This window comes from Procambarus clarkii, chromosome 81 (assembly GCF_040958095.1).
Source record: "Procambarus clarkii isolate CNS0578487 chromosome 81, FALCON_Pclarkii_2.0, whole genome shotgun sequence".
Classification (NCBI taxonomy): Eukaryota; Metazoa; Arthropoda; class Malacostraca; order Decapoda; family Cambaridae; genus Procambarus; species Procambarus clarkii.
The window spans coordinates 15,778,440-15,800,162 of NC_091230.1; the positions used below are offsets into that span (position 1 = coordinate 15,778,440).

Sequence of the window (21,723 nt, forward strand, 5' to 3'; positions counted from 1 at the left end):
GTCCTGTGATTACTGTCTGGTCCTGTGATTACTGTCTGGTCCTGTGATTACTGTCAGGTCCTGTGATTACTGTCTGGTCCCGTGATTACTGTCAGGTCCTGTGATTACTGTCAGGTCCTGTGATTACTGTCTGGTCCTGTGATTACTGTCTGGTCCCGTGATTACTGTCAGGTCCTGTGATTACTGTCTGGTCCTGTGATTACTGTCTGGTCCTGTGATTACTGTCTGGTCCCGTGATTACTGTCAGGTCCTGTGATTACTGTCTGGTCCTGTGATTACTGTCAGGTCCTGTGATTACTGTCTGGTCCTGTGATTACTGTCAGGTCCTGTGATTACTGTCTGGTCCTGTGATTACTGTCTGGTCCTGTGATTACTGTCCGGTCCTGTGATTACTGTCCGGTCCTGTGATTACTGTCCGGTCCTGTGATTACTGTCAGGTCCTGTGATTACTGTCAGGTCCTGTGATTACTGTCAGGTTCTGTGATTACTGTCAGGTCCCGTGATTACTGTCCGGTCCCGTGATTACTGTCCGGTCCCGTGATTACTGTCAGGTCCTGTGATTACTGTCAGGTCCTGTGATTACTGTCTGGTCCTGTGATTACTGTCAGGTCCTGTGATTACTGTCTGGTCCTGTGATTACTGTCCGGTCCCGTGATTACTGTCTGGTCCCGTGATTACTGTCAGGTCCCGTGATTACTGTCCGGTCCCGTGATTACTGTCTGGTCCTGTGATTACTGTCAGGTCCTGTGATTACTGTCTGGTCCTGTGATTACTGTCAGGTCCCGTGATTACTGTCCGGTCCCGTGATTACTGTCCGGTCCTGTGATTACTGTCAGGTCCTGTGATTACTGTCAGGTCCTGTGATTACTGTCTGGTCCTGTAATTACTGTCTGGTCCTGTGATTACTGTCAGGTCCTGTGATTACTGTCAGGTCCCGTGATTACTGTCCGGTCCTGTGATTACTGTAAGGTCCTGTGATTACTGTCAGGTCCTGTGATTACTGTCAGGTCCTGTGATTACTGTCTGATCCCGTGATTACTGTCAGGTCCTGTGAGTACTGTCTGGTCCTGTGAGTACTGTCTGGTCCTGTGAGTACTGTCTGGTCCTGTGATTACTGTCCGGTCCTGTGATTACTGTCAGGTCCTGTGATTACTGTCAGGTCCTGTGATTACTGTCAGGTCCTGTGATTACTGTCAGGTCCTGTGATTACTGTCAGGTCCTGTGATTACTGTCAGGTCCTGTGATTACTGTCAGGTCCCGTGATTACTGTCAGGTCCTGTGATTACTGTCAGGTCCTGTGATTACTGTCAGGTCCCGTGATTACTGTCAGGTCCCGTGATTAGTCAGGTCCCATGATTACTGTCAGGTCCCATGATTACTGTCAGGTCCCGTGATTACTGTCAGGTCCCATAAATGTATAAACTGACATAAATGTCAGGTCCCATGATGTATAAACATCAGAGGTCCGCGGTTGTTCAACGTCCTCCCAGCGAGCATAAGAAATATTGCCGGAACAACCGTGGACATCTTCAAGAGGAAACTAGATTTATTCCTCCAAGGAGTGCCGGACCAACCGGGCTGTGGTGGGTATGTGGGCCTGCGGGCCGCTCCAAGCAACAGCCTGGTGGACCAAGCTCCTACAAATGAAGCCTGGCCTCAGGCTGGGCTTGGGGAGTAGAACTCCCAGAACCGTAGACGCACGGAGACGGTTGTGTAGACGCCGTAACTCATACCTGGTTGATACCTGGTTGTGATTTACTGATAACTGAATTTACTGAACAGAATGAATATTTATATTTACAGAATATTTACTGATAACAGAATGATTTACTGAATTTACTTTACTGGTTGTGAATTACTGATACTCAGTGTGATCTGTGATCTTACTCTGCGCTCTTTCAAACGTTTGGAGTAATACACTGATGTGAGTGGCATCGGTCTATAATTGTTTGCTTTGTTTTACTACCTCTTTTACTGTAAGTGTTTACTGTAAGTGTTTACTGTAAGTGTGTCGGAGATAACACAAGTGCCCAGGCTCCGTCTCCACGCGATGTTTAGGTACTGTGATGTTTGTTGTGTTTTGTGTGTGTAATTCTTGGTGAATATGGGATGCCAGGAACCTGAGACTGGTGCAGAGTGCAGGTTGTCTACATTGGGGGACAGTCCATTGTCCATTGGGGGTAGTGACATCACAGATGAATTCAAAACTGGCGTCATGTTCATGAAGAATTTGGGTTGTGAAATTTCAGCCATTTTGGGGGTCCAGGTTGTGACCTGGACCCCGGTTACAACACACTATCAGTGGTGGAGGCAGAGTCCATACACAATTTCAAATGTAGAGTTAATAAGAGCCCAAAAGGCTTCAGAATCTGTACACAAGAGGCGAGATCAAAGAGCCAAAGCTGAACTCACGCGAGCACAAGTAGGTGAGCACTCCACGGTGCAGCTGGGAATTAACAGTTATGGAGTGTAGGCCTACGGGCGAGCAGGCCTTGTTAACCCTTGTGAAGGTTGTGGTGGTGCTGAGGTGGTGCAGGGGCTGCAGCTGGCACCCTCCTGTTTGCCTGCCAGGTGAGTACTGGTACTTGACAGATGCAGCAGTCAAGACGCCTCACACCACCACCTCCTAGGGCATGTTATTGGAAAGTTATGTAGGTGAACCCGTGTAGGCAACACTCGTTGCCGGCGGCAAGGGCGACTATCCCACCCCGTCCCTCCCCCCCCCTCCCCTCCCTACTCTTCTACCCTTCCATACCCTCCCCAACCATTCCTTCCCTTCCATACCCTCCCCTACCCCCTCCACTACACTTTCCCTACCTGCTACCAACCATTTCTCACCTACACCTCTACCGGTACCACGCGCCGCCCGCATTTCATCCCTCCGTAATTTACACAAACCACAAACTCAAACTTTTACACGATGAAAAAAAATGTGTATATTCATATGGCAATATCGCCGCATCAGCTCCCCCCCCCCTACCCCCCTCCTCGTAGCCTAATGTCAACTCTGCATGTCTTTCTTTTGCTGTTTCTCCTCCGTCTGTCTGTCTGTTCCTTGTAAGGCGTGGCTCAAGCTGCGAGGGATATAAGACATCAGGTCATGGAACTACCTGTAAGGAAGTCCTTAGCATATAATAACATCACAATACAATTATATTTAGAAGAGAATGGTGGATCGTTGACCCCGGGAAGGGAGGGAGGGGGCCGGGGGGGGGGTTTGTTTATGTAAACATTCTGAATTGTTGGGTGATGTGACGAACCCGAGTGATAGATGGGGGTGAACCAGTGAGTGAACCACAGCGTGTTGTAGAGCACGTGTATTGGTTGATACCTGGTTGATACCTGGTTGATAGGGTTCTGCAAGTTCTTCTACTCCCCAAGCCTGGCCTCGGCTTGTGAGAGTTTGGTCCACTAGGCTGTTGGTTGTAAGGGTGACTGGTGCGTATTGAGAGAAAGTTGTAGCGAATTTTATTTTGGTTGGGACCCAAACAAGACCGGGGGAGCCGGTCGGCCGAGCGGACAGCACACTGGACTTGTGATCCTGTGGTCCTGGGTTCGATCCCAGGCGCCGGCGAGAAACAATGGGCAGAGTTTCTTTCACCCTATGCCCCTGCTAGGGCAGTAAAATAGGTACCTGGGTGTTAGTCAGCTGCCACGGGCTGCTTCCTGGGGGTGGAGGCCTGGTCGAGGACAGGGCCTCGGGGACACTAAAGCCCCGAAATCATCTCAAGAAAATCTCAAGATAGACCTTGGAAATAAGTCCAGTTTACAAGACTCGGTCAGATCTCCAGCAAGGCCCAGAGAGAACTGGATAAGCACCTCCAAAGGATACCTGATCAACCAGGCTGTGACTCATACGTCAGGCTGCGAGCAGCCGCGTCCAACAGCCTGGTTGACCCATCGGCAACCAGGAGGCCTGGTCGACGACCGGGCCGCGGGGACGCTAAGCCCCGGAAGCACCTCAAGGTAACCTCAAGGTAAGGTACTAGAAGTGCTTCTAACTGCTGAAATTGTTCTCTATAGCGGAGATCAGAGAAGTATCTCATAAGAACACGGTAGAGTGAGAGATATTGTAGGAAGTGCCTCGTAGCCTGGTGGATAGCGCGCAGGACTCGTAATTCTGTGGAGCGGGTTCGATTCCCGCACGAGGCAGAAACAAATGGGCAAAGTTTCTTTCACCCTAAATGCCCCTGTTACCAAGCAGTAAATAGGTACCTGGGTGTTAGTCAGCTGTCACGGGCTGCTTCCTGGAGGTGGAGGCCTGGTCGAGGACCGGGCCGCGGGGACACTAAAAGCCCCGAAATCATCTCAAGATAACCAAGTGTAAAAGAGCTCAATAACAGCCATGGAGAGAGGCTGTTATCAACAGGTGTTGTCAACAGGTGTTGTCAACAGGTGTTGTCAAAAGGTCTGCGACAACCATCTCACATACCAAGTATTATCTTGACACACTTTAGACCAACTTCCTGTTGAAAATATATACCGTATCGGCTTACCCGCGGGTCTACCCGCTGACAGCTAACTCAAACAGCCTCCTTGATCTGGCTATCGTCAAGGAAGCTTGACCTTGGGGCGGCCTAGCAGATAAAATCTGTGGTAAGCTGTGACATGTATTCACAAAGGTAATGATGTCATTGAGGCATCTGGAGAGCCCCGGACCCACTGGTGTACTAATGAGATAATGGTGGTCCAGGTGTTTGTCGTCCCCTGCAGCTCTACACCTGCTCTGTGTACCAACACCGTCTCCTGAGTAGTGGTCAACCATACTCGGGATTCCTGGGTGAAGTACAAGGTTGGGAAGACCCACCATTCCTTGGGGCCCCAGATTGTGGGTGGGGACCTGAACCTGGATTCATGAAGCAGTTCCATAAGTACTTGCTAGCCTGTAAATCTCCTTTCCAATCTTTTGATTAGAAAGGAGATTTACAGACTAGCAAGTACTTTTGATTACATATATTAAACACATATATCTCCTTTTACATATGTCCTTTTTACATATCTTATTACATATCTCCTTTTAATCTCCTTTTGATTACATATATTAAACACTTTATGGAGTCCGAAGCACTAGGAGGCTGTTTATAACAATAACAACATTTGACTGCGACGTTTCGATGCTGGTAAACTGTTTACTAAACGTAAACAATACTGCAAAAAGATTGAGAAAAGATGTACAGGTTAGTAAGTAGATGCGAAAATGCTTGATGACTCCGGCTCCAAGGTTGTAGGTGGGAGTGGGGTTCTTGGGTGGACTTCATGGTTGGGTGGCGGTGAGGGTTCAGGTACCTCGTAGTGGAGGGGGGTAGTTACTGGGTGGGTTGATGTACGAGGCAGTGTGGTGTGGGTGGAGTACTGGGTGGTTGGCGGAGTTACACGGGAGGGAGTTTAGGACAATGAAACTGGGCGGACTCATACTGGGTGGGTAGAATTAAGGGGTCAGTTGGGCCAGTGGTCAGGGATTGGAGGGTAGGAAGAGCCCCCTTATGGTACCTAAAGTAGAGGAATGTAGAAATAGCCTAAGCTATTCTATTTTTTTTTTGGGGGGGGGGGAGATGTATTTTTATTATCTCAATAAACTTACTTGAACTGGTAGGAAGAGTATTAGTGTATTTGCTGAGGGACGTAGGGGATAGAGAGAGAAAGAGAGGAGGATAGACGAGGAGGCCAGGGGATGGGACGAACGTTTTCTGTAGCTAACATTATGAGCAGCGTCCTGGCAGTAGCACAAGACCCGCCTAGCCATCACAGTCTTGCTGATCTGTCACTTCCTGCACTTATGTAGGACACGTGAATCCCTGTATTTATGTCTATAGGATAGATTAGCATTTTAAAAGCACTACGATCACCTTCTGTGGTAGGCACCGGCTCTTTCTGCTTTTCAACTCTTAATTGACTGATGCGTAAGTTCCAGAGCCTGTTGGGCTCTTGTCATATATACATTTAAAGCTGTAGACGGAGTTGGCCTCCACCCCAACTCAATTTTCAGTATCTTGACACTGAACAAATTCTTTGTAATGTCTGTAGCTCATTTGGGTACTTTATTTTGCGGGCTGTGGGAGTAGCAGAACTCTGGAAGTCCTCAATATAAGGATAACGGGACCTGCAGAAAGCCAATTTTGTCCCATATGAGGTAGATCCTATTTACATCCACCCAGATACAGTCATGTATAAGTCTAACCTACTCTTGAAACAATTCAGAGATCCCACGTTTATTATCTTATCCTGTAATTTGTTCCGTAAAACAACAATCCTGTCTGTAAACAAGTTTTTACTCAGTTTTTTCTGACTCTAAACTTCTCAATTTAATGTCCATTGTTTCAAGTTGTATTTTGTAAACCGGTCAAAAACTGGAAAGTGGAGGGTAGAGTGATTGTCATCAACTTAGCTTTGATACAATTTAAGACGAAAATACCTGTAATTTGTGTTGTTGTGTTTCCTTATTCAGTACTTTTATGAGTGAGAATCTGGCAATATTACTGTTAATGTCCATGTCTGCATATTACCTTATCATAATACTTGCAAGTTTGTGTACGTGAGGTGTGTTTGCAGCCTCATCTGAGAGCTCATCTGTGTTTACCTTTCCTACTTAAATTTTTAAAATTTTGCCCTGAGGGTCGAGTTTATTGGGCAGCGCCACTCATCTTGAGAGTGGACACCCCGCCATAGCAGCATGTACAACACTCCCCAATAGGAAGAAAACCCGCTGGGTTGTTCATCCTGTACGTTTCCTACTCTCTCGTGTTTATCAGCTTTCCTCTCAATAGTAAAATCGTTTTCATCCTGAACTCGGAGCTACTGACATCCACTTTTTGTACTTGGTTATTGATCGTTAATGTTTTGTGCAAAGTTGAGGTTTTATCCATAAAGAAGAGTAACAATGGGAATTCTATTCAAATTCATTTTCCAAATTTTCTTTCGGGGAGGTTTGGACCGATTGTTCTGGTCTGTTACCCGCGCATATTTGAATTTGGATTAGGCTGTGGTCAGAGTATGACGTATTTGAAAGCATTGTTTCCTAGCAGTTCATTATTTGTGCGAATAACATTCAAGTGTTTTATTTTCTTTTGTTTTAATCTTCAGGTTTATGGCGTTAAGGAATTTAGTTGTATGTGGTTATTTAGGCTGCCTGTCATTCTGGCATCTGTTTTCTATGTAGAAAATTTAATTAGCCGTGGAATTAATGCCGGCAGTTTTTAGGGATTTCTCTTATTATACCAAGTGTCTTTCCTAATAGCATTTTCAACATCTTTATAAACACAGAGTTCCAGGAATCTTGGCAGAGAGCCGAGTCCATAGACATACTGTCGGAGTTACACTTGTAACTTGAGTTACACTTTTGTAACTCGGACACTGTCAAAAGTGTAACTTTCGCAACTCTGACTGTGTTACACTGTCAAAAGTGTAACACAGTCCGAGTTACACTTTTGTAACATTTATATTTGTTTGACATTGTAGACCGGACTCGTGACCGACAAGAAAGGTTCTTGTGTAGTGACGGAGGTGGACCTGACCTAGCGACCATCAGGGCCAAGGTGCACATACACCGCCCACCTCATTCTTCGCCAGAATAATCATGTAGTTATTTTAGAACTTTATTATGCTCCCCATACCCATCTCGGTGGTGGAGAGGGTTAAAGAGGCACATAATGATGGCTTCAGGAACTGAAACCCATAGTTCATTTAGCTAAGCAAGTAACACTTTTAAGCTAATTACACATTTTTCAATACACTTATACAGCTGTAGTACAACATGTACCGTCTGAATATAACATGTACAGCTGGAATACAACATGAACAGCTGGAATACAACATGTACAGCTGGAATACAATATGTACAGCTGAAATACAGTATGTAGGGCTGGCCTCAGGCCGGGAACTCCCGGAGCCCCTCTCCAGATAAGTATTACAAGTATACGGCTGGGGGATTTGTGTACGGCTCGTATGGCTGAAATACAAATATATATACGGTTGAAATACAAGCGTGTTTGGTGTTGGGCTGAAATATATGCTTGCGTGAAGGATATAAGAGAGGGAAGTCTGCGGTGAGCTGGGACCAGAGGTGTGGAGCTGGGAAAGTGGCGTAGCACTGCTATACTCTGGAGAGGCGGACCCTGCCTGGCTTTGGGTGTTGGAGGGTGGGGCCGCTGGGATAATGTGGCCTGGTTGTTGACCCTCACGACCACACCCACCCACGCCCGCACCCCCTCCCCGCCCACTGACCGCCCACAGCTCCTCTACTGGCCCATAATCCCGCCTTTCTCCTCCACCCCACATAATACCCGGCCACGGAACCATAGCGCCCTCCCCTCCAGTTAAGGGGCGCCTCGCGTAACCCTCAGTTAATGACAATGTATGACAGGCAGTTAATGACCATGCATGACAGGCAGTTAATGACACAACACATTACCAACCGTTAAAAATTTGCAGCTGGCGTGTTTTAAGGAGTAGTAGCCTAATGGCAAGCTTTTCAAAAACACTATTAAACCAGTTATCAAATGTTCGGTGGGAGCCCGGCAAGATTTTCGAAAGATTTATTCTCTAGAATCGATACCCTAGAGTATATGAAGGAAAGTACAGTGTGTGTCTGAAACTAGCTATATCACACTTCAAGATCCCCATCACACAGGATGGTTAGTCATACAGGGTCATGTGATCAGTAGTCTGCACTGGCAAACTTTGGATGTATTACGAGGATATCATAAAAAACATGAGACTTAATAAGGCAATTGAAAAGCTCCAGGCACCTCATGCCAGCAGGTCTGAATGGTAAAACTCGGGCTGCAACTAAACTGTTCAACTCTACGGAAGCTGCCTGCCACCGTTCCATAAAAGTACTTTCAGATGTTTATTGTATTTTGAGCTTACTTGATATCATCTCGTGAGCTTGACTGTCCGCCTGGCTGATGGCTTCTGTGCTTGCGAAGACGTGTCTGACTGTTGAAAGAGCCAAACTTAACCCAACTAACTATATAAATTTAACTATATAGTTATGTTTATAACTATATAAACATTTATGAATACTGTACAATACATTTTCTCGTTTATGAACACAGCCTTTAAATTTGAAATTTGAATTTTCAAAGCTACCCAGGCTAGGCTGCGATAGTTTGAATATAGAAGTTGTCTGCAGGTAATGTACAATGTACATTATTGGCGCCACGAACCATATATCTTGTACGCGCATTTGACCATTTTTTTTTTAATTTAATTATTTGAAGTGAACCAAATATTTACCAATGGTTTTTAAATCCAACAGGAGCCCTGATGAGGCTTTGAACCTGCGCGCCACGCTGTTCCCAGCCTTGGTCCAGATTCACGAAAGCACTTACGAACGTGTATATCTTTCCTCAATCTTTGACAGCTTTAGTTACATTTATTAAACAGTTTACAAGCATGAAAACTTCCCAATCATCTGTTGTTATTGTTATAAACAGTCTCCTGGTGCTTCGCAGCTCATTAACTGTTTAATAATTGTAAACAACGCCGCCAAAGATTGAGAAAAGATGGACACGTTCGTAAGTGCTTGCGTAACTGCTTTCGTGAATCTGGCCCCTGGGTTTCAAGGCTCCTGTTGGATTTGTTCATCGACATATCACGTTAATGTGATTTCTCAGTGAAGAGTTTTTAATTTAAGAATTGTAATTAAAATGTTCCTTAGAACTCACAAGGCAAGTGTAAATATGCTGATTAAAAATAAGTTTTGAAACTGTGACGATCAAGAGGCTTAATTGGCCAATTAGGGGGATGCCGGTTGTGGGCGTCGACAACCATCATGGAGGCGGAAGTGGTGTGGGGAACAATGGCAGCTTATCTCTCTATAAACCCCTCTAGACTCTAAGTATATGCGGTTTTATCTTATCTAAATATCTGCTATTCTCTCTTATCTAAATGTCTGTTCTATCTTATTAAGTATCTGCTGCTGTTGTATCGTATCTATCTGTGGGTTTATCTTTTCTTAAATATCTGCCACTCTCCTAATATGTAAATGTTTTATTTGTGTGCTAGATAATGACCAGAACAGTAACCGGCTGTGCCCGGGTCTCCCCCTCTCCCCTTCCCTCCCGTCCCCTCATCAGAAAATGTAATATTATGGACAGATGAAAACTGCTAAATTACGGGAAACAAATCGCCGATTTCAAACTTCGTGAAAATCGCAGGGTGGCATTGGGGCCAATCCCGACTGGCCTATGACATTCCCATCCCCCCTGTGTGTCATCTTGGACAGTTGAGTGAGGCTAGCCCCACGCATCTGGCCTCCAAACATTTGACAGACTGGTAGACATTCTTTGTTATAGATATTCGTGGATGTGTGTTCAACTCACACATATATATACACACGCCTATATGTGTTACAGGGGCTATACACACGCCTATATGTGTTACAGGGGCTATACACACGCCTATATGTATTACAGGGGCTAGCATGGGCGTCTGAGCCCATTCTTCAAATAGTCTCAACTGACTTCTAAGCCATACTTCTTGCTCATTACACTTACAATAAAGATAGATTGATTTTATACGTAGCTGATTCGTAGAGATCATTACAGCTGTGGCTGGATTGAACAGGTGTTAATTTGAAAACTTATAACTTACATAAAGTGGTGATATTTCTATAGGCTAAGTATAACAGGTCTTCAGTAATATGCATTGTCCATGAATCACTAGTAAGTCCTTCCGTGCATCCTAATGGTTCACCTCAGTTTCTTGTTTCCAGCCATGTCCTCTCCTGTCTTGGTCCTCTTAAAGATTCGAGTCTACTTGATCAACGCCTCATAAAATCTTGTATGTTATGATCATGGCAACTCTCCCTTTTGGCTTTTTTAGTTATGTAAGGTTTAGTTTCCTTAAGAAATAACTTCAGCAGTGCCTCCTAATATTTTTCACAACAAATCAGTTGATTGTTCCCGTGTATTCACCTAGTTGTGTTTGCGGGGGTTGAGCTCTGGCTCTTTGGTCCCGCCTGTCAACCGTCAATCAACAGGTGTACAGGTTCCTGAGCCTACTGGGCTCTATCATATCTATACTTGAAACTGTGTATGGAGTCAGCCTCCACCACATCACCCCCTAATGCATTCCATTTGTCAACCACTCTGACACTAAAAAAGTTCTCTCTAATATGTGTGTGTGTGTGTGTGTGTGTGTGTGTGTGTGTGTGTGTGTGTGTGTGTGTGTGTGTGTGTGTGTGTGTGTGTGTATCAGGTGTCTCACCATAACAGTAATAAAACCCTGGTTCACTCGTGTCAAGATAATGAGTGTGCGTATTGTTGTGTTACAGGGAGACGGTGGGTGAGGACAACAATAACAACACGACCACCATCAGCACAGGCAGCTGCCTCAAAGCCAGACACAGACGAGGCACCGTCAGTGGCATCATAGGTGGCACCCTGGCCAGCGCCCTGGGCACTACCACCGCTGGAGGGCTCCGCAGGACCTCCGTCTCCGTCAAGAGGCCGCTTGACATCGTCCTACCCTGTCAAGAGATTCAGTATCTCGATATTTCTTACCAAAAGGTGTGTAGTAAGAGAGATTTCGAACCTGATCAGCTAGGTTGTTACTGTTTGTAGCCTGCTTACCAACTCATTATACCTTGATTAATTTTGCCAACCTGCAGACCTTTTCGATTTCTCCCTTGAAAACGTCAAACATCGATTGGATAATATAATTATCCACTCTATTTGTCTTCAAGTTCCATCATTTCTGCAAATTGTGTTTCACAAACAAAATAATATGGAGAATATGGTTATACCCAATAAGTCGTTATTTTAGACTTCTATCCTTTGTGAACAATGAGAATCATCTATATGGTTTATTTAAGCATGTCAATATAAGTACCATGTTTGTAACAAACCCTAACTCCTTCCTCTCAAGTTTGGACTTTTAGATAAATATATTTAACATTTACAATGCTATACTTAACAGATCTTTGGAATAAAACTATTACTTAGCCTACTTATAGGTAGGATATAAATCTTAACAGCCATATAGATAGTCATACTTCCTTCCCTAGCAGAGCATTGCCATGTTATCTTCACCAGTAAATTATTTATTATGGTTCCAGCAAAGCAAAGCAATTTAAGCATGCAGTATTATAAAAGGAACTCTTCTTACCCTCCACAATAGAGCACTGTGTCTCTGCACATCTCTGTGCCAGGTAAGTCCACTACGGGCTCACCATAGCCCGTGCTGCTTGACACTTTTGCTTCCCAGTAGCTGAATCTAAAACAGCAGCAACAAGAAACTGTCTCACTAACCCCCACCACCCACAGGTCCAGTACAGTCCCATCCCACGGAAGAAGATTGCCTACCACCACGTGCCATACAACTCCATCCCTTACTGCGATGTTCCATACTGCGGCACCGGAGAGAGACCCATCAAGAGGAAGCCTCTACAGAGGGCCCACTCCATTGCCGTCGCTGACCTCAGAGAACCAGAAGATTGTGAGTGGACGTCGTATAAACTAAGGTTGGTGCCCTTGACTTCTTTTGGTCTTTTGTTACACCTAAGACTGCTAATGAGACCTAATAAGACCTAATGTCAGTCCCAACCAGACTCCTGTATTATTATGATTATTATTAAGTAGTATTGACAGTTAGTATCGTAGTACAGTATTATCATTTTCGGGACTGAATATCAAGAATCTTATTAACCACCCATAACAAAATTTCAAATGTATTGAAAATGAAAACTGAAATGCAGAGATTTAATTAAAAAATTATATAGCCATTAATCTGCTGTCTAGTGGGCAAAGTACTGTATATGGCAGAATAGTGCATGGGGAAAGTATAGGAAATAACAGAAAGTTGTCAGTAATGAGCGTTAGTTTTTTTAAGATATTATTGCCTACCACAATAATATGGATCATGGAATATCATAATATGTCATAATATGCCATGGAATACCCCCCCAAAAAAAATAAAAAAAAAAGTTGCAAAGTGTACATGTGTACATGACTTCTGAAACTTTTAGAAAGTACATACAGTATATGACGCAGATAATAAGTTGAGAGTTGTCAACGATTTTGCCGGGTTCGAACCATGGGTAAGGCAGGTTGAATGGGCACCAATCTTGAACTATGTATTGGTATTCGCTCCTGTTCACCCAGTAGTAATTGGGGACCTGGTTATGAACTGATTGGCAGGTTGTGTTTGAAGGAAAACCAAGTAGGTAAAGCTCTTAAGCTTGCTACCAAAGTCAAAAGTCATCTGTTAATTTACCTACCTGTATAAGCAATAAAACAATAAGATAAAATTTAAGAATTAAAGTCACTGTAACAGCATGAACATGATAAATCAAGTTAAAAAAGCTAAACTGGGTGATCTGAGAAGCATGCATCGTCTTAGGTGAGAGTAAGAAATGGAAATGTGTAGAATGAACTGAGATTGTTTGACCAAGAGGAATGAATGAATGAAAAATATAACAGGAGAATGAGGCCAAGAGGGTGGGGAGAAGGGTATTTAATCTGAGTAGCTCAAGAGATGTGGTAGAAAACATGACTTTGTGGTCTTAGTTTGTAAAAAGGGAGCATTTTGTTTGCATGAGACAACATGAGAAGCACCCTACACCTAGTCTTATATAGCAGTGGAGTACTGTTGAGGATGACTGCTGGAGCATATTGGAGAGGATTCTCTGTATTGCTATGAAAGCTGAAAATGGGACATTAGTGCAGGGCTGGATTAAGACCTTTAGAAGCCCTGAGTACTGGAAAGATTATGGTACCCCCCCCCCCCCACATACTGTATAAAAATAATAGTAAACCATAAAATACATATATTCTAATGAATAAATATCATTCGTATGAAAAAAAAGTACAGTATATTATTCCATAACATTCTTGCCTTAAGATACAGAACAATTTAACTTACATTAATCAATAATTTAATAATATAATTAACTTATATTAATCAAAGCAATATAATGTTTACTGGTACCTATTTATAACTTTATTTATACTATAAAAATATTTCCTCGGCATTTTTTAATTGCAAAAATCTTTGATCTTATTCTAAAAAATTAATCTGACACCACAAATGACGCTTGACAAGTACTGTACTCTAGTACTGAACACATTCTAATGCAAGCTGAGGTTGCTCCATGGATCATCCGGCAGTTACCAGATTCCAGTTTTGTTGTATTCCCAAGAATAAAATATACTATTAACCTTCTCAATGATTTAATTACAGTACGGTATAGTAATATTTTTTTAATTTATTGTGGAGGTGCCTTTTTATGGGCCCCCTGGTTCAACTGCAACATTGGACCATGATGCATTGTGAATCTGACACTGGAAAATAACTCTGTGGGGCCCTAAGAACGTGCTTATTTCACTCAATGGCTAATCCAGGGCTGCATTAGTACCTGACAGATGTGCATGTCATACAAAAATTGTAGCTTGTATGCTATATAAACATGATGTCAAAATAAACATTTTGCAATTATGTAAACACATAGTTCCCGTTAGGATAATTTCCAGACTTTCTCAGACTTCATTTTGTCATGGACAGGCAGCCTGTGTGTGTGTATATGTATGTATGTATGTATGTATGTATGTATGTATGTATGTGTGTGTGTGTGTGTGTGTGTGTGTGTGTGTGTGTGTGTGTGTGTGTGTGTGTGTGTATATATATATATATAACTAATATATATAACTAATATATATATATATATATATATATATATATATATATATATATATATATATACATAAGGCTTGTAGCAGAGTCCCCCCCCCCCCCCCCCTTCCCAAAGTCAACTACTGACCATTTCCTAGATGCAGCAACACAGCAGTTGCCTAACTCTCCGAATACCTATTTACTGCTAGGTGAACAGAGCCATTAGGTGAAAGAACACGTGCCCAACCTGGATACCTGATCCATGGTCAAGAATGAAGCCATCTATACTATGAGACCCCTTACTGCATTCCTAGACTCTTATTGTCAATATGATCAATAAGACAGGAAAACCGCTATATTTTATACAGTAAATCATCCCACAAATAGTTAATGATTAGTGTCATTTTATGTGAAATGTTAATAAATGTTTCATGTTACTATTAACATCATTATGTACAAATATCTTCACTGTATGAATAACACATATTCAACTTTAAGAGCTATATAAGCATCTTTCATATTACCCGAACTTGTTCTGTTCATGACTGAGAAAGCTCTTTTTTTTTTTTTCTCCTGCAACTTAGCCCAACATCAGGCTTCCCTATTAACTACCTGATCAGCCAGGTTGTTGATGATAGTGCCTCACAAACCAAATACCATTACACCCTAGCTAATAAAAAACGCTATTATTTTTAATTATTACATAATTATTTTAATTATTTACATAATTATTATATCAAATTCTTGTTAACGAGAAATATATCCTGCCTGTATTGTGGCAAGGCATTTCAGCTGTTTATAATATGTGTTGTCTTTGCAATTTGTGGCTAATATGTTTGTTCCTTTTTACTGTAGGTGAAGCAGTGTGTGACCGACCTGCAAAGACGGGTCATAGTGACAAGAATCTCAAGCAGGACCTTCAAGGAAGTGCAGGATGGTCTGGAGAGGACTAGTCCGGATGTTTTCATTTTCTATACCATGGAGGCCTCATTGTGAGGCCAGGAACTGGAAGATGTTCCACACCGGCTTCTACTTGTGCAGCAGTGGAGGCCACGTGTCCTGGAACTTTAGACAAAATAATGGGAGAAGGACAAATGAGTTCCACACATGTGGCAGAGCATGTGTCATGGACGAATACAGAATAGCGTTATGTAGCGAGGCCGAATTTGGGATCATCTGGACAGTCTTAAGTTGAGATTGCTAACTCTGACTATGACGGTGGATTAACGTTTGGTGCTTAAAATATATTAGTGAGAAAAACTATTACTGAGTGACTATGAAGTGTGCTTATTATTCAAATGTATTGTTGCTGAAATGCAAGTGAAAAAGAATTTTTAGTTTTCATTATTTTAAAATTTGTGCACTTTTTGCATCAGCAATGTGAAGTTATATAGACATCTGCACGCTTACCGCTTCTTATGTCAGTGAACTAAGAGACGTCGACCCAGATGTATTGACTTAGTTGTATAATGTAAAACGAACGAGTGATTCACAGTGCTATAAGTAGGATTTATGTGCGTGTGAATGTTACCAGTTTTTACCTTGTGTGTATATGACCATGTGTAAAGTTGTATAATTTTCAAAGTATCTTTTATACATTTTCCTTTCCTTGTAAATTGTTGTCATTATTATTATTATTATTTACTATTGTATTCTCTGCTGATGACTGACATCCCACCTTCAGTGTAGACTTCATAATACTTCTTGTCTTCGGTTGCATTAATTGTCAGTGTTTCTGAATGAAGATGACGTACTGTCTATAGTGTGAGTGTGATGGTTGTGTGCAGACTTGTGTCAAATTTGGAGTGATTAGCAAAGTGCTAATAATGATATTTCCTTCTGCATAAACCTTCTCCTTTATGCCTGTATTACCTTCATAATTACCATGTAATATTTATGTATGACAGGTTTTTATACTTTGTTATCGATAATGACAATACCTTATTTGGGTAAAGAATGAAAATGACTATTATATATTTTTTTGTGATGTGAAGAATTTTAAGATTAACAAATGGCCCAAGATGATAACGTTCAGACAAACACAAATTTGATAAACTACGTAAGAATCTAGATCCCAGAATCTAGATGAGTTTGGTATGAAAATGTACCACGAGGACAGAGTCGATCATAGAGAGTCGTGGTGCATTTAGTGGTGAGAATTGGCAAATCTGGACCTTACAGTGGAGTGATACAAATGAGGGATTTTTTTTTCAATAAATTGGAAGAGAACAGTGGCATAGATTGTCATGAAGAGAAAATATATCCAATTTAGCCAACACTTTGCTTATCCAGCAACAATATACCAAAAGCTTTATTTTCTATATTTGCTGTCAAGTTGAGAGCAGCCAGAACATGGGGGATAATTTAAGCACCTGCATTGTGCCTAGAGCAAATGTGTTAGGATAGACCAGATCATGGGCAAACAAAGTGTTGGTTGAATACCTTATGTTAATGTCTAGGCCTTTGCTCTCAGTACATAGCAGTACAGATATGTTCCACACCAAAGTCCACACAACCTTTTATATATAGATTATGTATATTTTTCCTGAACCAGTGATTTTCTCTTCTCCCTTTTTATAGACATGTCCACCTCAGGAATTTATAAATAAGTAACAGCATTGTTCAAGTGTACCATTTATATTTTTTCCCCAAACTTGCATAATTTCAAAACGGCCACTGTCGGAAAGGGCAGTGGTCAGGGTGCCGGCGCAGAGGCCAGTCGACGCCACAAGTCATTCATCTAGTTGTATAATTATATGTTGTATATGAAACTGTGCCTTTTATTACCTTTTCTCTCTGAAATATTTGTTAGCTTGAGTATTATTGTATTAGGCTGATGCCTCGTTTTGTCTGAGTTAGATTATCCTACTAAGCTGAAAGATGATATCTAGTTGGCAACTGGAAAGTGTTCTTATATGAATGTGCTTGCAGTATTGAAAATCAGTTCCTAAAATACACATTTCAAACCATTGGTAGTTTAATGCAATGACTATTCTTTTACTTTTCCTATCATATTTATATTTCAAAATTTGCATTGAGTTAGCTTTTACACTTTCTTCATAAAATCCATTACTACACTCATTACCGTCTCTAGTTCCCTGTGCGTCCCTCTGATTGGAACGAAGGTAACTGCATATACAGTATACTGCATATACAGTATACTGCACAAGAATGGAAAGACATCAGGCCAGGTGATGTTTTGGTTTATGTTGATGACACTTAAATTATATTGATTTTGGCAATGGCAGAATTTTTTTTAAAATCCAATAATTGTTATGACTTTTTGTGGAATTTTCTTTAAATCCAATAATTGTTATGACTTTTTGTGGAATCAGACATTATATCATCAGTTTCAAATTTCAATATGTCTGTGTTTAATGTTACCAATATATGTGGTTAGGTTAAGGAAAACTTGTGGTCAGGTGAAGTAACATCACTCTGAGTGAGGGGTCTTAACCTGATATTCAGTCTTCCCCTCCCACTATAGCTGAAGATATCTTGTCATTATGACGAAAATCTACCATCATTAATGTTCTATAATTGTAGATTTTCTTTAACGTTTTGAATTACTGGAAAATGCACAATACAGTCTACCTTTACATAATACTGTAATTACATTCCTGGAAAATTTGCTATATAAACTGAATAACTCATGGTAAAAAATAAGGTTACATTCCCAGACATGACAAATTTGCTAAATGCAGGAATACCTTCATTTAGAGTAGTTTTGTTTTGTTGATGAGAAGAAAATAAGTAATCATTTAGAATAAATTTTATTGTACGTCTCAGCCATTGAAAAGTAAAGGTGCAAAGGTTACATGTTGAGTCAATTCTATCAACATTTGGACCCATGAAACTTTTCAGCACTCACTCTATACAAGAGGGTCATAAATAGCCGATCTTTCATGGTGTTCAAACGAGACGTTGTTAAACACCTTCAAAGTATACCCGATTAACTTAGTGTATGGTTCAAACTTCAAGACTGCGAGCAGTGGCGTCTACAGCCTGGTTGACCAGACGGCGTGGTCAGGATCGGCTGCGAGAACATTGATCACCAGAACCATCTACAAGTAAGGTCAGGCAGTTCACACACACACATACATGACGTTGACCAGACCACACACTAGAAGGTGAAGGGATGACGACGTTTCGGTCCGTCCTGGACCATTCTCGAAACGGACCATCGTGCCAAAACGTCGTCGTCCCTTCACCTTCTAGTGTGTGGTCTGGTCAACATTCTTCAGCCACGTTATTGTGTCTCATCGCCTGCACACACATGACCTGTGGTGGTATCAAGCAGGTGACCTGTGGCACAGTGCTCAGTGTTGAGGCTATACATCTGGGAAGGTGCCAGATGCGATGCCTCGGCACGACATTAATGCTTATTTCCTTGCTCCTGATACACCAGTTCACCTGGCACAACAAAATTATACTGGAGTTAGGTAACTGTTGTAAGCTGCTTCCTGGGGAAGATGAGTTGTTGGCCTAGTGGGAGTTGGATATGCCTACAGGCTTCCTGTCCCCCAGTAGTGAGAAACCGTGACACATGCGACAGTAATGAGGTTATATATGGTATTAGTATTGTTTGTTGATCCTGTATTGTTGGTAAGAACATGAACTACTTACATCTGGGGAGGTTTTGCTTGAAATGATAGATTTTTTTCCCCCTTAAAAAGCATAAACAAATAAATACAGCTTTTCTATATTTATAAAAAGAACAATTACTCTGCAAATATTACCTAAAAATCGTAAAAGTTCAAAGATTTGCGAAAATAAGTATCAATTAAAATACCCAAATAAAAAAAGCCTAAATAAAAGATGTAAAAAGTAAAGAACAGAAAATATATATATATATACTAATTATAGTATAAAATAAGACGTAAGAAAATGCCTAACGACATACTTAAAGAATTAGTAAGTGAAGTCTGGTGTTAAATGAACAAATCCACAAGGGCCGTGACGAGGATTCGAACCTGCGTCAGAGATAATGAAGCAATGAATGAAGTTGGACGTCAGAGGAGTAGAGTCCGTGAGAGGGAGCGGACGGGTCGCGGCTCCTCGGGGGAGAACCTCTAGTCACAGGAGACTCACCATGCATCAGAGCAAAGGTACCACTTGCCTGTGCGGTGAGAGGTACACAGGTGCCCGCAGGTATGGTGTTTAATAAAGATGTTGTTGGTATGAAGGGGACTAAGCCACATGTGCAGTAGTTAAGGTACCGTGAGGTGCGACCGTAACAGTTTCCACATTTGAAAATGTAAACAACATCAGAGTCAAAGGGCAGTTGCCAGTATTGTATGATTTAGTGTTAAACTGAAAGCTAATTTGTGCATAGGAATATCTCAATGTCACTATGCTCTTTTTTTTAATACATTAGCTAACAGAACCCAAATACTGAAATTTTATATACAAATTTTTAGAGATTTAGTTGTGATTTTTACCCAAATATTAATTTGGTTCAAATTTCACCAGATCTACTGTTTTTATATGTTGATTTAGGGTAACGGGTTAAAAAATACAAACTGAATATTTCAAAGTTTTACTTCATTGTTGCATAAGGAGCCAGTTGCAACAATTGAGTTCCATCATATCCTAGCTTGCTAGCCCGTTCCGCCTTACAGCAGTTACAGTGATAACCTTAACTAATGAACAGTCTGATCCAGCGTGCCCACTTCAGCGGACAACTGTGTCAAATAATTCCCTTCGGGGATTCTTTGTCTCGTGAGCGATTTTCCGGACAGTTTTTGTAATCTTGTGTAAGGCTACCAGCTGGGTGGTGGCCGGGCCGGGGCGGGGCGGGCCAGCCAGCCAGCCAGCCAGCCAGCCGGGTGGTGGCCGGGCCGGGGCGGGGCGGGCCAGCCAGCCAGCCGGGTGGTGGCCGGGGCGGGCCAGCCAGCCAGCCGGGTGGTGGCCGGGGCGGGCCAGCCAGCCAGCCGGGTGGTGGCCGGGGCGGGCCAGCCATCCAGCCGGGTGGTGGCCGGGGCGGGCCAGCCATCCAGCCGGGTGGTGGCCGGGGCGGGCCAGCCATCCAGCCGGGTGGTGGCCGGGGCGGGCCAGCCATCCAGCCGGGTGGTGGCCGGGGCGGGCCAGCCAGCCAGCCGGGTGGTGGCCGGGGCGGGCCAGCCATCCAGCCGGGTGGTGGCCGGGGCGGGCCAGCCAGCCAGCCAGCCGGGTGGTGGCCGGGGCGGGCCAGCCAGCCAGCCAGCCGGGTGGTGGCCGGGGCGGGCCAGCCAGCCAGCCAGCCGGGTGGTGGCCGGGGCGGGCCAGCCAGCCGGGTGGTGGCCGGGGCGGGCCAGCCAGCCAGCCAGCCGGGTGGTGGCCGGGGCGGGCCAGCCAGCCAGCCAGCCGGGTGGTGGCCGGGGCGGGCCAGCCAGCCAGCCAGCCGGGTGGTGGCCGGGGCGGGCCAGCCAGCCAGCCAGCCGGGTGGTGGCCGGGGCGGGCCAGCCAGCCAGCCAGCCAGCCGGGTGGTGGCCGGGGCGGGCCAGCCAGCCAGCCGGGTGGTGGCCGGGGCGGGCCAGCCAGCCAGCCAGCCGGGTGGTGGCCGGGGCGGGCCAGCCAGCCAGCCAGCCGGGTGGTGGCCGGGGCGGGCCAGCCAGCCAGCCGGGTGGTGGCCGGGGCGGGCCAGCCATCCAGCCGGGCGGTGGCGGTCCGTCTTCTCACTAACAAAGCCAAGGTAGAGCAATGAACCACTCAGGAACTGCCCCAAGCGTAACAAGCCTGGAGGCTCCCCAACGTTACTACTACCTCATCTCCAGGCCCATCACTCACACACTGCCGTAACAGCCAGGTTGATCCATCTCCAGCTTAAAACTGGCCGCTAGTCTATACGTGTCCAAATTTTCAGGCAAACCTACGAACAAAGATGTCAATACACGCAAGCTGGAAGACTCAGCCATTGTGAGAAGACATAGAACTCTCTAGAAGTCTCTAGAATTAGAAGACTCAAAATCTAGAAGACATAGGCAGACACAGACACGCAGACGCAGACACGCAGGACGCAGACACACTACATGGGGCAGTGTTTCCCCCAAATGCGGCACAGCCTAGAAACTGGGATCGTGGAGGGGTGGGGGGCTGGGTCTTGAGGGAGTAGGGAGGGGGACATTGACCTGA

The 21,723-nt window shown here is 43.7% G+C and overlaps 2 protein-coding genes across 6 annotated transcripts in view; both read left to right on the top strand.

Annotated features, from left to right (window-relative positions):
* LOC123773148 (uncharacterized) overlaps positions 1-17,381 on the top strand; it is a 284,850-nt gene extending 267,469 nt beyond the window's left edge. For all 4 annotated transcript variants that reach the window (XM_069315182.1, XM_069315181.1, XM_069315183.1 and 1 more), the window contains 3 exons: positions 11,276-11,510; positions 12,267-12,463; positions 15,466-17,381. In XM_069315182.1, the coding sequence (XP_069171283.1) occupies positions 11,276-11,510; positions 12,267-12,463; positions 15,466-15,469 (436 nt within the window). In that variant the 3' untranslated portion in view covers positions 15,470-17,381. The remainder of the gene's footprint in view (positions 1-11,275; positions 11,511-12,266; positions 12,464-15,465) is intronic.
* Positions 17,382-19,604: 2,223 nt separating this feature from the next.
* Positions 19,605-21,723, top strand: part of LOC123773151 (neutral amino acid transporter 9) — a 66,109-nt gene continuing 63,990 nt past the window's right edge. For both annotated transcript variants that reach the window (XM_045766669.2, XM_069315185.1), the window contains exon 1: positions 19,605-19,761. The gene's annotated coding sequence lies outside the window, so the exon portion shown is untranslated. The remainder of the gene's footprint in view (positions 19,762-21,723) is intronic.